The 14,178-nt window shown below is 33.8% G+C and overlaps 2 protein-coding genes and 2 pseudogenes across 4 annotated transcripts; 1 reads left to right on the forward strand and 3 right to left on the reverse strand.

The window, feature by feature from the left end:
* Positions 1-504: 504 nt before the first annotated feature.
* Positions 505-2,119, reverse strand: LOC104753832 (uncharacterized). Its single transcript, XM_087491982.1, has 4 exons — positions 1,269-2,119; positions 1,044-1,136; positions 870-937; positions 505-715 (listed from the first exon to the last, which is right to left on the reverse strand). The coding sequence occupies exons 1-4, from the start codon at positions 2,031-2,033 to the stop codon at positions 598-600; spliced, it is 1,044 nt and encodes a 347-aa protein (XP_087348108.1). The 5' UTR covers positions 2,034-2,119; the 3' UTR covers positions 505-597.
* Positions 2,120-2,409: 290 nt separating this feature from the next.
* LOC147925842 (germin-like protein subfamily 3 member 1 pseudogene) lies at positions 2,410-3,990 on the forward strand (annotated as a pseudogene). Its single transcript, XR_015584786.1, has one exon. The product of XR_015584786.1 is annotated as a germin-like protein subfamily 3 member 1 pseudogene (transcript).
* Positions 3,849-5,054, reverse strand: LOC147925843 (uncharacterized; annotated as a pseudogene). The gene is made up of 2 exons (XR_015584787.1): positions 4,509-5,054; positions 3,849-3,919 (listed from the first exon to the last, which is right to left on the reverse strand). The product of XR_015584787.1 is annotated as an uncharacterized LOC147925843 (transcript).
* Positions 5,055-6,324: 1,270 nt separating this feature from the next.
* Positions 6,325-8,716, reverse strand: LOC104766344 (uncharacterized). Its single transcript, XM_010490213.3, has 9 exons — positions 8,505-8,716; positions 8,270-8,406; positions 7,775-8,013; positions 7,495-7,698; positions 7,311-7,403; positions 7,130-7,231; positions 6,757-7,050; positions 6,594-6,671; positions 6,325-6,506 (listed from the first exon to the last, which is right to left on the reverse strand). The coding sequence occupies exons 2-9, from the start codon at positions 8,391-8,393 to the stop codon at positions 6,477-6,479; spliced, it is 1,164 nt and encodes a 387-aa protein (XP_010488515.2). The 5' UTR covers positions 8,394-8,406; positions 8,505-8,716; the 3' UTR covers positions 6,325-6,476.
* Positions 8,717-14,178: the final 5,462 nt, after the last annotated feature.

A 14,178-nucleotide genomic window follows, 5' to 3' on the forward strand; every position in this document is an offset into this window, starting at 1 on the left:
TTAGATAATTACAAAAAAATTAAGTTATAATTATTTATAGATTTGGATGAAACTTGAATTAAACACCTGTTAAATCGAAGCTATGATATAGGAGCAAGCCAGAAATTCACACGAGGAGAGTATTTTTCTTGGGCTGGCCTGTGAGCTTCTTGAAGGTGTGGGCCGCAATGTCATAGCAAGAAGCACGATGGTGGTCTGGTCGATGAAGTAAATAAAGTTAGGTTTTTAAGGTCCTGGTACATGCTCACGTTGACTCAAAACTCCTCGTTAATACAAAAGAAAATGCAAAGATCATCAATGTCAATATCTTGTCTATGCACCATGAACCCCCTTGGTTTTCACCAAAACTTCCATTGTATGGTCAAATTCTAGAAATGCGGATTGGAATACAAGTTGTTTATCCCAAACCCAATGCATTGTGATTAGGCAGTTTTTTTGGACATACTACTTGTTTTACATTTATAATCCTTTAGACCGGTACATAGTTTTGCATCCAGTTGAATATTTTTTGGATCAAATATGGATAATGGATATATTATTGGTATAAACCATATATAAATTTACTACCGTAAAAAGGAAAAACTACAGCAGTAGAAGTTAAGGAACAACACCTAAAACAAACGAGATGATCAAATTGTTAAGAGTAGTAGGTGCTTCAATGTTTACTCCATGTCCAATTTCCTTCAATACCTCTAAACTCGAGTTTGGCAAATTCCTGTCAAACAAAATTATGTGGCAAAAAAATATATTACACAACAATATACTAACAAAATTAGAGTATGGAGGAGGTTAAACTGAGAGATCCTTTATTATGACTTAAATTGTTATCATCACTATTCGCTCATCAAATATTAGTATTTTTTATTTACCTATGTAGACGACGTCCATGCTCCAAAGGAAACACCTGATCCTTGTCACCCCAAACGATCAACGTTTTCTGTGAATATTTAATCAACACCAAAATATATAAATCATCAGTTACTAATTATTCAGTTTAAACAAAACTGTTTCATTTGATCAAAAAAAAAGAAAGATCAAATGACCTGTGATATTGCAAAGAACACTGGCTCCTCTTCTCTTTCCAGCAAATTCTTAGCTAGATCTACAAGTTCTTGTCGATTTGTCTCATACATCACCTAAACAAAAAATTGAAACTTTAAGGGCTAATTGGGCTAATTAAACAAATTATCTAACTTCTGGATCATTTTTTAAATAAAAACTAAACTACGGGGCAGAGTGAGTAATTAACAAAAAGAAACAGAACTTACAGAGATGAATTGGGAGAGGATAAAATCTGGAACCCAGTCAAGAAACCTAAGACCTGTATTCATGGAAACCCTAACTAACAACCTCAGATCCCTCGGATTACTCGGAACCAGAATCTCCGACACATCTCGGCCGTGTTTTTTCATCTCCGTCATCTTTTGCTGCTGCGTAAACCCGACACCACTACTCACAATCACCAGTTTCTCAATCATCTCCGGCCAAATCTTCGCGATCCGGTACGCTACGAACCCACCGTAACTAATCGAGTAAACCGACAAATCTCCTCCGTCTTTACCACCACCACAACCAAGCCTCTTCAAACCTCCGACGATACTCCTCGCCTGAAACTCAACGCTCCGATCTGTGTTTCTCGAGTACGATCTCCCGAAGAAAACTAAATCAGGGATGAATAGATTAAACGATCTCGACAGATCCGTGACCTGAGTAATAAATTGCCATTTCGAGTTCCCTCCGTAACCGTGTAGCATGAGGAGGTTCGGTCGGTTGATCTTCCGGTGGCCGGAGATCCAAAAATGTAATGTGGTTTCACCGTCGTTTAAATCGACGGTGATGGGGCGTAGATCGCAGAAGACTAGGAAATATAGAGATAAGAATGTATCGGCGAGCTTGATCAGAATCGGGTAATCGAAATTGTCGAATAAACACCAAACGAGGCTCTTTAAGAGAGTTATCGCGACGGCGATGGAGCGAAGGAGAATTCGAAACATGAGACGGAGGATTCTAAACATAAGTTTCATTGATGCCATTAGAGAGTTTTGGTGATGATCTTCTGAATAATATGGTTGTGTTCGTGTGCATGCATGTGTGTCTGTCTGTTAGACCATCTGCATTCCTGGTATCTCAACCAGTTTCTCGTTAATTAAAAACAAATAAATGATAATAAAGGAAGAGAGAAGGTAAAAAAAATAAGGAAAGAAGTGAGAGACTCTTCTCGTTTTTACCGATGCACCTGGTCTTAGAGAGACAGAGAAAATTGGTTATTGTTACAATTAGAAAAAACAGAGCCGTTTAAAATCCCTCCCGGTTTAGTCCGGTCTGATTCGATTGACTAATTCTTTCCCGCCGAAACGTTACTGATGGGCCGAAGCCCTTTATTATAATTTTGGGCCCATAATCGATACAAAAGACACAATTGTTTAGTACTCTCTCCACACTTAATAGTCTAGTGACATATATATATAGCCAAGAAAAAGAAGGATCATTCCAAGAATCTTTCTTGCGCTTTTCTTGTTTTGTTTTGTTTTTGTCGACATCTTTGTTAAGCTTCTTCTGGCTGTCAAATAGTGTCTTTTAATGGTCCGTCACATGTGCCATTGGTCCACATTACATTACAACACATACGTATCCACATCTCCTCCTCGTATTCTCTACGTCAACTTTACCCAACTTGTGACAAAATCTTTGGCACTTGGCTCATAACTCCAACTACCCTCAAGTAAACGAGTTTTTCTTATCTTCTTATGGACGTGATTTGCGCTCTTCTACTTACTTGAGCTACAAGTTAATTCAGCAATTAGCCTCATGTCTTTTAATTTGCCTCCTCTGTGTTATTCTAAAAATCCTTTACGCCGCAGTCAGATTCCGAAAATTTTCTTCATCTGTAATTAATATCAATGTCTACTTCATCCTTACAATAACCAGTGATCTACTAATGATGCGGAACAGGCAGGCAAAGAAACGAGGCGTTTTGTTTGTTTCTAAGAGTGGTCCTTGTTCTTGGATGACCATAATGGTTTCCAAAAGCTTATCTCCGTCTTTCGAACGTTCACCACACAGTTTATCCACCAACCTCACTATATAAACACAGAGGAGAGAAGTGAGAAGAGTAGATAAAAAAAAGAAAAGAGAAGAGAGTTATTCCTAAACCAGTCATTCAAAATGATGCGCATTATCTTCCTCTTATCTCTTCTCTTTGCTCTATCCAATGCCTCAGTTCAAGACTTCTGTGTCGCAAACCTGAAACGTGCTGAGACCCCAGCAGGTTAGCCTTGCATTCGTCAGATTCATGTCAAAGCTAGTGACTTTGTCTTCTCAGGCTTAGGCACTCCTGGAAACACTACAAACATCATCAGTGCCGCTGTCACTCCCGGTTTCGTTGGTCAGTTCCCAGGTCTGAACGGTCTAGGCCTCTCTACAGCTAGACTTGACCTAGCTCCTAAAGGTGTGATCCCAATGCACACTCACCCTGGTGCCTCTGAGGTTCTCTTCGTCCTTGAGGGCTCAATCACTGCTGGGTTTGTCTCCTCTGCAAACGCTGTCTACGTGCAGACGCTTAAACCAGGACAGGTCATGGTTTTCCCACAGGGCTTACTTCATTTCCAAATCAATCAAGGAAAAGCCAAAGCTGCAGCCATTGTCACATTCAGCAGCGCTAGTCCGGGTCTCCAGATTCTGGATTTCGCACTCTTTGCTAACAATCTTCCCACTGACCTCGTCGTGGGTACTACTTTCCTTGACGCAACTACAGTCAAGAAGCTAAAGGGTGTTCTTGGAGGAACTGGTTAAGAAAAAGAAAAGACTTGGGAATCCCCTTGACTAAAACAACAACAAACACCTCTTCTTCTTCTTCTTCTTTTCATCTTTGATGGATTCTTGTCATCTCTGTTTTGTGTTCCTTGTAATTCTTCAAAACCTGTCAAAATTATTACATTGTATGTGAGTTTTTCATTCAAGATCCTGAGTTTAGCTAGCTAAACTTAACCATTGACTTGAGTGAACCTTCCAATATAGAGAAAGAAACAAAAGAATGCTAAACTTTAAAGACCAAACTCTCTCACATGGGTTCAGTGGTCCCAACTCCACAAGTTTAGATCGGTCCTCTGCAATGATTCTATATGATATGGTTGACATTAACCCAATTAAAACCATACAAAAAGGAGACATCATGTGTGTATGCTAAATTGCTAACTTAGATCTACAGCTGGACCTGGGTATATTCAGAGACATCATGTGTATGCTAACTTCTCGTTTTAATTAAGAACACATTTGACAATTCTTGTTATCTCTCTGACAGTTTCTTTCCAAAATGTATCACCAAATCTAAGAACTTTCATAAACAGAGTCATCCCAATCTCCATTGAAACGACTGGTTCCAGATTAAAAGCAGAACAAACTACATAATACTCAGATGTGATCTAAACAACAATATTGAGTTGCAGCCAGCCAAAGACAATAAATTTACAGAAGATGGAAAAAAAGAAGCAAAATTGAGATGACTTAACTCCAACAGCAGTGCTCATTTAGTGTTGTTGTTGTAAATCATTGATCTTGCGGAAAAGCTGACTTCTTTTGAAAAGCAAGAAAGCAGCAACAACTACTTGTAAAGCTGCAGCTACACCGGCGAAGAAAAGCCCCACCGTCTTTCTCCTTCTTCTTCCGATGATGATGATGATGATGGTTCCTCCTTGAGTTCCTTCTCTCTCGCCATTTTTTTCTTCTGTGGTGATGCTTCTCGTGATTCGCCTGCTTGTTACTACTCTCAAAGACCCTTACTGGAGGAGGCGGTGGTAGAGGAGGAGTGATGGAAGAATCTTGTGATTGTGATTCAACTAAGATAGAAGAAGCAGAGATGGAGAAGAAGACGAAGAAACAGAATAAGAAAAGTCTCAAACTTTGTAATGGCGGTTCCATTGTGTAAATTTCGAAGGATCGAAATTGGGATTGAGAGTTTCAAAATCTCTGAATTATGAAATCAGGGTTTCTCGATTTGAAGAGCTGCGTAATCTGAATCGATTTGAGAAGTGAATCTGAAGAACGTGTAACGTAGTTTCTGGTGTGTGTGTGTTTTTTTTAACGTTTTAAATTAAGGAAGATGGAACGAACCAAGAAGAAGATGATGACACTGATGAGTGATGGAAGTTTTGATATTATTTTAAAGATCCGGTGGGCCGTTTTGGATCTCTTCTTTTGATAATATCTTATCAAATAAGGCCCATCATATATGATTTCAGATGTGGTATTATTACATATTTGGATCCGCATTGTTTGCACTATGCAAATGTGATTGTTATAATAATCTCATACTCTGATCTGCAATCATATATGATGAAAATACTAATAAAACAGTTGAGTTCAAACGTTTTTTTTTTTTTATTAATTACTTTGTAATAAGTTTTCAGATATAAATATGAATGAACTTAAAGGTTATTGATGGGAGAGTTATACAAAACAAAATATATTGTTAAACTTTTACGGTAATAATTGAGGGAAATGTGCAGGGGAGGGAGAGAAGAGAGACACACGTAAAGTGGCTTCTGATGAAATCATTTATCTGTGACTGTGAGGTATGGAGCCGATTTTAATAAAGTTATACACAACAACTTCGTCATCAACAAGATATTTAAAGCAATTTGCATACACTGTACTAACACTACAAAAAAACAGGTATGTTATATCATTTATTTTGTATTTTTGCATTACTTATAAATGATACAAAAGAATTTTACATCACTTATAGAAATGATACTCACATTGCTGATACAAATAATTAACATCAATTTATTATCAACTGATGCAAATTTTTTTTTTTTGTATCGGTTGTTATAATTGATAGTAATAATGTGTCAATTACCAATAAATGATACTATGTTTTCTATCAATTTGAAAAAGTGATGTTACTATTAGTGTCAGTTGTAATAATTGATGTCAATTATTTATATCACTTCTAAATAAATGATGTTAAATTTATATCACTTATGAATAAGTGATGTCAATTTTTTATATCACTTACCAATAACTGATGTTAAACTTAGTATCAATTTTGAAAAATGATTTAATAGTTGTATCATTTACAATAACCGATTTAATATTTGTATCATTTCAACTATCTGATTTAAAATTATTACCATCACTTGTATATAATTGATATGAAATTTACATTAGTTTAAATAATTGATTCTAAAAATTATATCACTTCTTGAAAGCGACTAAAAAAATAGTTTTCAAATAATTTATAAATTGATGTTAATATATATCAACGTTTTTGCAGATTTTTATTTAAAATATTAATTATTTGAAAATCAATTCAATATGAAATAATTAATAAAATAAAAACAAGACTGAAATTACTAATTAAAGTACTGGAAAGCAAATTACAGAAATCATCCTAATAAGTTTTCCAAATGCATAAAAAACAAAATAAACCAAAGTTGCTAAGAAATTTGGATAAACTTCTATGTTGACTATGATCACTATCGTCTATCAAGACCATCATCATCTTCCTAAGAAAAATAAAATAGAAAACAGATTAGTTTATCATCTAAATAGTTAGTATCTGTGAAATGAATACATACGTAAATACCATTTACCTGGGGATTAGGTACATTTGATATGTTTAGCAATGCTGGATTAGGTATGTTAGCAAAAGCTGTGGCCCATACAGTTGCCTGGATGTTTAGTTTAATTATTATATTAGTTTTATATAATCAATTTACAATAAAATAATTCAGATTATTAAATTGTGTATATTACCTGTTCACCGGTTGAAGTACCAAGTATTTGTTGGATGAACGTACTCATTGCCTTTACCTGAGTTCCTAACTCTTCCACTTTTCCCTTCAGCTGAACAACCATTTCAGAATTTTCTACATCTGCTCTAGCCACATTTGAGCGTTTTCCTAATTTTGAAGGTGTGGGTCCACGACCAACACAACGTACTCGTCCTGGACGCTCTGGACCAAACACTTGAGCATATTCATCATCTAGACTAGCTGTAACATTAGTAGTGACTTGCGGATTTTGAATCAACAGTGTTGTAAGTGCTTCCTAAAAGGAAAAGGTGATAAATATCAAACATAATTAATTATAGTGATAAACAATCAATATTGATATTAAAAAAACTAACCGCATGTGTCTTCGCCTCCTCACATACAAAGCTTCCATCAGGTTTTGTACGAGACTCAATAAAAAACTCTGCTCGACTTGGTGTTTTTCCAGTTTTGATTTTCTTCATTAAAGATACATGCATAAATAATATAGAATATCAGTATAAGAAACTAATGTTTTGTCAAAACTAAATTACTCACAATCTCATTTCTTCTCCTTGGAAAGCTCTTCCTTCCACATAAGTGAGGCATGGTATTGTGTTTTTGGCTCTTTGTATTCCGTTCTTGCATTTTCTGAAAGCTCACATATTAGAAGAAAAATAGTTGCATTGGATGTAAAGACATTCAACTACATGTAGATACTTAACACACAAAAAAACTATACCTTCCACTTCTCATCAAATCTCGTCCGAACAAATTGACCCCACTGAAGTTCAGGAATTTTGTCGGGTCGATTCATCAACGTTTCATTCAAAGTATCTTTTTTGTGTTCTTTCCAAAGCCGGCGTTTGACATCCTTGCATCTGCTACCTAGTGCACCCATCACATATTCTTTTCTAATCACAGGATCATCAAATCTGAATTTGGACTGCAACGACAAACCATAAAACTTGCTATCAAACCAATTTATTGTCTTGTAATGATGAATATGAACTAGATTTTACCTGAATTGTGTTCCATGCCGTATCTTTTATATAAGAATTAACACACCTCCAGTCGCTGTAGTTAATGGGTATCAAATTTGCATCATGACTTAATTGACCTAACCATGATCCAAGTAAACCTCCGGAATCTCCAATTGGTTGACCGCTATCTTCGTCGAAATGCACTATCACTTTAGTACCTTGTAACTTCCATACATCTTTCGATGTCAACATTTTTCCTTCTATGTTTCCATCAGTATCTTGTTGATGATACATATATATATATATATGAAAAATTGATCAGTATAATTAACATAAAAGGAACAAATATACATGTACATATATAAACACTGATCGCTTAAACAATATATAATTGAACTGATTCAGTATCAAAAACAAAAGAGTGTATCCAATGCTATATTACGTTACGTATCATCATCGTAAATCAGTTTAAAAACACTTTTAAGAACAGTTCAATCAGAAAATGACTTTCAATAATATAACTCAAATAATTACCTATGATCTGTATCTTCCATTTGAAGCTTTTACATTCTGGAGCAAGGGGAGGAGGGATGCTGTAATCTGCTTCCAACTGTGATAAATCATCAGGTCTTTGTGTCTCTGAATCCATAAAATCCATGATCGATCTTAAACTAAGAAAAAAACAAATAAAGTAGTTAGCAATGCCAAAATATGTATGATACTAAAATTCACAAATTTAACTTCAAATATTAAATCCAATACACGTTACCTTGTATCTGAGATTGCTCTCTAGCAGTTTCTCTTCAAGCTCTTAAGAGATTTGTTTACAGGCGATATCTTTTTCTTTTGACGGCGTCATAAGGATTTCTTTAAAAACCCTAAATTTTTATAGTTTATTTGTGATTAATATTTATGGAAAACAATTAGATGGCGCTGGAGACAGAAAAGCTAAGCGGGAACTGAAATTTTTTGATAAAATTCACTAAACCAATTAGTTGGCGCTGAATAATAAACCTGCAGTTTTTTTCTTTTTTATTTTCCTAAAAATTTCCAAGTCTAGTTAATTTTCCTGACAATTTTCAAGTCGAGTCTAGTCTGGTTAAGTCAAGTCTAGGCCTCTTAGTCAAGTCTGGTTAAGTCTAAGTCCTTTTAGTCAAGTCTAGTTAAGTCCTTAAGTCAAGTCTGGTTAGTCCTTAAGTCAAGTCTAGGGCCTCTTAGTAGTCTGGTTAAGTCTCTTAAATCAAGTCTGGTTTTATGTTTAAGGCATTGAATTTGATTTTGAGAAACCTGCAGTTTTTGAGAAACCTGCATTTTTTGCTCACATATATCCAGTTTTATTATTTTGAGAAACCTGCAGTCTCGTTAGCATCGAGAATTCTTGTCTCTTGCTATTATTTTTGCAAACCAAAATATATTAAACATGCCTTCCTCTGTTTTACCATATGATGTAAAATCTTATTTTGCAAATCAAAGTCAAATATTATTTTGCAAATCAAAGTCAAGATACTTGCAGTCTCGTTACGTTACATCTCGTTAGTCAAGTACTTGTTGTTGTGTTTAGCAACTCTATCAAGACTTTATGTGTATATTTAATTATTCTTTGCAAGTGAATGTCTGCAAGTTTAACACTAAATTATACTTTAGGTGGAGTAAGTCATGACACAAATTAGAAAGGCTTTATATAAAGTAGGCTTCATATATGCTTTGGGAATTGCAGGTTCTGGAAATTGCAGGTTTTTGATGACATGAATAAGCGTTGTAGTCTCGGTTTTAGAGGAAAATAACGCAAAATTTTTGCAGGAGTTTTTTTTGTTTTCTTCTCTGATCCAGATATTGTACCTTTTGCTGGAGTTTTCTTCTTTATTTTCTCTGATCCAGATACCGTACTTAGCCTAACCTTACTCTTGGCAGAAATATTTTGTTTCCAACGAGAAGCTTCACAAACTTTACAAGTCTCCCTTTCTGCATCTGCCTCCCAAAATAACATGCAATCATTTGGACATGCATGAATTTTCTCGTAACTCAATCCTAATTTACGAATAACTCCCTTCATGTCATTAAATGACTTTGGCAACTTAGCATGTGTAAATGCTTCTTTCAGCAAATCAAGCACCATAGATATGCCTTTGTCACTTATCCCACACATACACTTGATATGGTACAACTTCAATATAAAAGACAACTTCGTGAATTTTGTGCAACCATCATATAGCTCTTGGGTAAAATCAGCAAGCAACTCATCAAAACTTTATTCTTTTCTAAAATTTCCACTTGAAGTTGATGGTCTATCAGTGTCCATAGGCTGCTCACAAGATCCAAATGCATTTTCACCATACATATTAGTATTAATACCAGGGAAAAGATCATCCAAGAGATTCAAAGTTGAATCCATTTCAACTTGAGCTAAATCATCAGTAGGTACTCTTGCATTTTCTGTGACAAATATTCTCTCTCCGTGAAACACCCAACTTGTGTAAGAACTTAAAAAGCCATAGCATATCAAATCACCTTCAATATCTTCTCTTGACTTGAATTTGGCTAGAGAACAACGGTTACATGGACATTTCATTGTGGCTGCAGTTGATTTACTAAATGCAAAATCCAAGAAATTTTTAACCCCTGATAAGTAATCTTGAGATAAACGTGGTTTCTTTATCCATGACTTATCCATCAAAACCTGAAAGAACGTTTTTGGGTTTTACTTTAAAGAAAAAAATAAACCTAGAAAAATTAAGAAGATTAATAAACACCTAATTAGGAATAGAATCGGCCTGAAGTTGTCCGGTTGTTGTGTGAATAAGAAGTCGTGGTGTAAGGCGAACCGAGTCGTAACTTGTTTGATTAATTCCAATATGTGTTGTTCAAGCCGAGTGTTTCTTCACAAATAAAAGTCAATTCTCAAGAAAATCCTGCGTGAGACCATAATTCTAGAGTCAAATAATTAAACAAACCCTGATGTCAATCTGTAATTAATTAAAGCTAATCATAGTATCAAAGTCAGAAAAACACTTACTTATGATTAAGGATCTAATTTGTGTTAAAAACTCCAAGAAGAAAAGAGATGCTAGTTGGGATTAGGTTTGTCGATGGTGATACAAATTATTAAAGATTTTGAGTTTTTTTGTTTACGTTCACAAGTCTTTTTGTAAACATATTTATTAATTATATAAATATAATTTAATTTAGAATCAGTTTTTTATTGATATAAGTTTTATATCGTTTAAAAAAGTGATTTTACAAAAAAAAAATAAAGACATCAATTATCTAAATGATATAAAAATATATTTTATATCACTTTTAATAAAGTGATAAAATCTAATAGAAACTGAATCAGTTTTAAATAATTGACGTAATATTAGATAATTATAATATCAATTGATATGATTGATGCTAATAATATTTATTTGCGTCACTTGAAAATAAGTAATTTAAAATTACTTCATTTAATTTTGTGATACAAAATAAATGATATAACATACCTGTTTTTTTGTAGTGTAACATACACATGGAGACATATATTTAAACTACTAGCTATAGTACTACTCAAATAATGTGTGCATGTGGCCAAATTGCGTCGCATATATTAGAAATTTGGATTTTCTTTTTTTGGAATTTAATCTAGCATTTTTCTTAATTATTAGTAATTAGTAAAACATGTATTTCTTAGTTCTTACTATGATCATAAGTGCACAATATAACACATTTAAGTATATATGCATGGGATGGAACATTCACGCATTTATGTAACATGTAATCCAACAAATATAGTAATATGAAGGTTTGGACGGACTCGATCGATCATAAGTTAGATTCAACAATCAATGTTTATGTAAGCAACAATTCAGATACGACTGTAAAAAAAAAGTCAGAACCCTTAATATATCACCTACGCTGCTTACTATAATTAACTAGCTAGATACGTGTTCATAAATCATAATCAAAGGCTTGGACGGATTCGACTATAAATTTAAGTTAAGTTTCACTTTGTAACGCTATTTCTTTAAGTACGACCACGACAGAACTCAGAAGAAGGCACATAAATTGAGGAATTAATGGCCTCTCCTTGACTTTATCTAGTTAATAAATATCATAATTAACACTTTTGTTATAGAGTATAAATAGTAGATGCATTAACTGTTTAACTGATTTTGAAAAAAAATGTTCAACTGATTCTATATCGAATAAAACCAAAAAAAAACATTTTCAATTCAAACCGAAAATAATAACATTTCTATCAAAGGATATCATAAATAGTGATCCTGGATTCTGATGATGATTACCTAATTTGCTAAACATGTTGCATAATATATATAGGCCTAACTTTATAACGTTTATTAAACCATAATGATATATTGAAAAGACTCGTCAAACCAACCGCGGGACAAATCTCTCCGCGCGGCGAGAAGTTTCATGGTGGTCGTTGTTGCCCGGTGGGAGAACCTTTGGCCTGGTCGCTATTGGCAATCGCAGAGCAGCTTGCTGAACATATCCTCTTCACATCATATCTGTTTATATCGAAATTGGTTACAGCGTTTAAGCCTCTGAATTTTATTGCCGCGATATCATACGCCTCCGCTGCTTCTTCTTGCGTGCCTTCATCAAAGGTGCGATATAAATTTAATAATTAATAACAATATATAATGTTATATATTCAACCATTTATAGAAGTGGTTTTCATACTAAATGTGCCTAGGCACAAGTCCTTGTTTCCAGCAACTCTACCGATTATAGCTTGCCATCTTCCATGTTGATGATGCCTGCATGGATGCGTTATATACATCCATGATCAATTCCTCTAATTCTTCATTTAACAAAAGATTTTTGGAATGATGAATCTAATTTACATTTTTTAGTTAATTTTAAATAAAAATTTTAATGAAATACCAAGAGTGTTTTTCCAAGAGTTAGATGGGATACATTAGGCCTGGGCATTCGGTTAACCATTCGGTTTCGGTTCGGTTGTATTCGGTTTCGGTTATTTTGGATATAGTAATATAGTAACCATTTGGATATTTTTGAAATTTCGGTTCGGTTCGGTTCGGTTTCTTTCGGTTCGGTTTCGGTTTGGTTATTTAAATAAATAACCATAACTAACATAAATTATATTAACATTAACCAAATAAACCAAATATAACCAAAACTAACCGAATATAACCAAAATTAACCAAATATACAATAACAAAAATACAAAAAAGGGAAAAATATGGATTCAATTTTACAAAATAGTATTTAACTTTGTAAATTCAAAATAATAACATTTACATATATTGATTATTTAAAATATTTAATTGTTTTGAATCTAGAAATAATTTATATTTTAAGTTTATTTTATAGTTTTGCATAATATTAAGTATATAATATTTGATATCTTCTAGGTTTTCGGATATTTCGGTTAACCATTTAATTGTCGGTTCGGTTCGGTTCGGTTTCAGTTAGTTTGGATATAGATTTTTACTAACCATTCGGGTATTTGAAGAATTTCGGTTCGGTTCGGTTTGGTTTTTTTCGGTTCGGTTTCGGTCGGTTATTTGGTTATCGGTTATTTTGCCCAGCCCTAGGATACATAGTGAGTTTTTAGATTTGACTTTTCAGTGTGGTAATAAAGATGCTTTCTATTTAAAAGCTGTTTATATGGGTTGCATACATCGAAATTTGGAAACTGCATTAACATTACTACAAAGCCCAAATCTGAAAAGATATCCTCAAGCTATATGGCTATCTTGTATATTTTTTAATTGTGTTGGACGGTTTAATTGTAGTAAACGTGAAATGAATCGTTTTAAATGGTATTCTTTTCCAGATAAAATTTCATCTGTTAGAAGCAAAGCAATAATTCCGATTCGTCACTTCAATATAAAAGGAGGAAATTTTTTTAGTCAACTAATTAATCAACACAAATTTAGTTTTATGAAATCTTGTAACTGTTTATTTGTTTGCTATAAATGTAATTTATGATATCAATTTATATATTTCTTACAGAATGTTTAAAAGGAACATATATATTTCATTTACTTTAATTCAAATATTGGTGGTAGTAGTTCTTTTTTAATAACTCAACACTAGGTTGTAACCCGTGCCACAGCATGGGCAAAATATTTTCATATAATTGTATTATTTTAGATATATAATGTAAGTATTTGTATACTATTGGTATGAAATACAAATATCGGATTTCAGTTTGGTTTTAATTTAGATTATTAAGCGTATGTAACATAGACGTATCTACTTTGGAATGGGAAACACGTCTATTCCCATCCTGTTTTATCATGTTTCATTCCATCCTCTCTCGTCCTATATCCATCAGAATTTTTCTGTCTTATTGTAACGCCTCATCTTCATAACCATGTTTAGTGGGCCCCATGTCCAATCTCGACTCATAGGCTCACCTTGCTTTGTGGGTCCATTTCCACTCCCGGCCTGTGGGCTTATCCATATCTAGTGAC

Source organism: Camelina sativa, chromosome 16 (genome assembly GCF_030686135.1).
Source record: "Camelina sativa cultivar CO46 ecotype springtype chromosome 16, ASM3068613v1".
Taxonomy (NCBI): domain Eukaryota; kingdom Viridiplantae; phylum Streptophyta; class Magnoliopsida; order Brassicales; family Brassicaceae; genus Camelina; species Camelina sativa.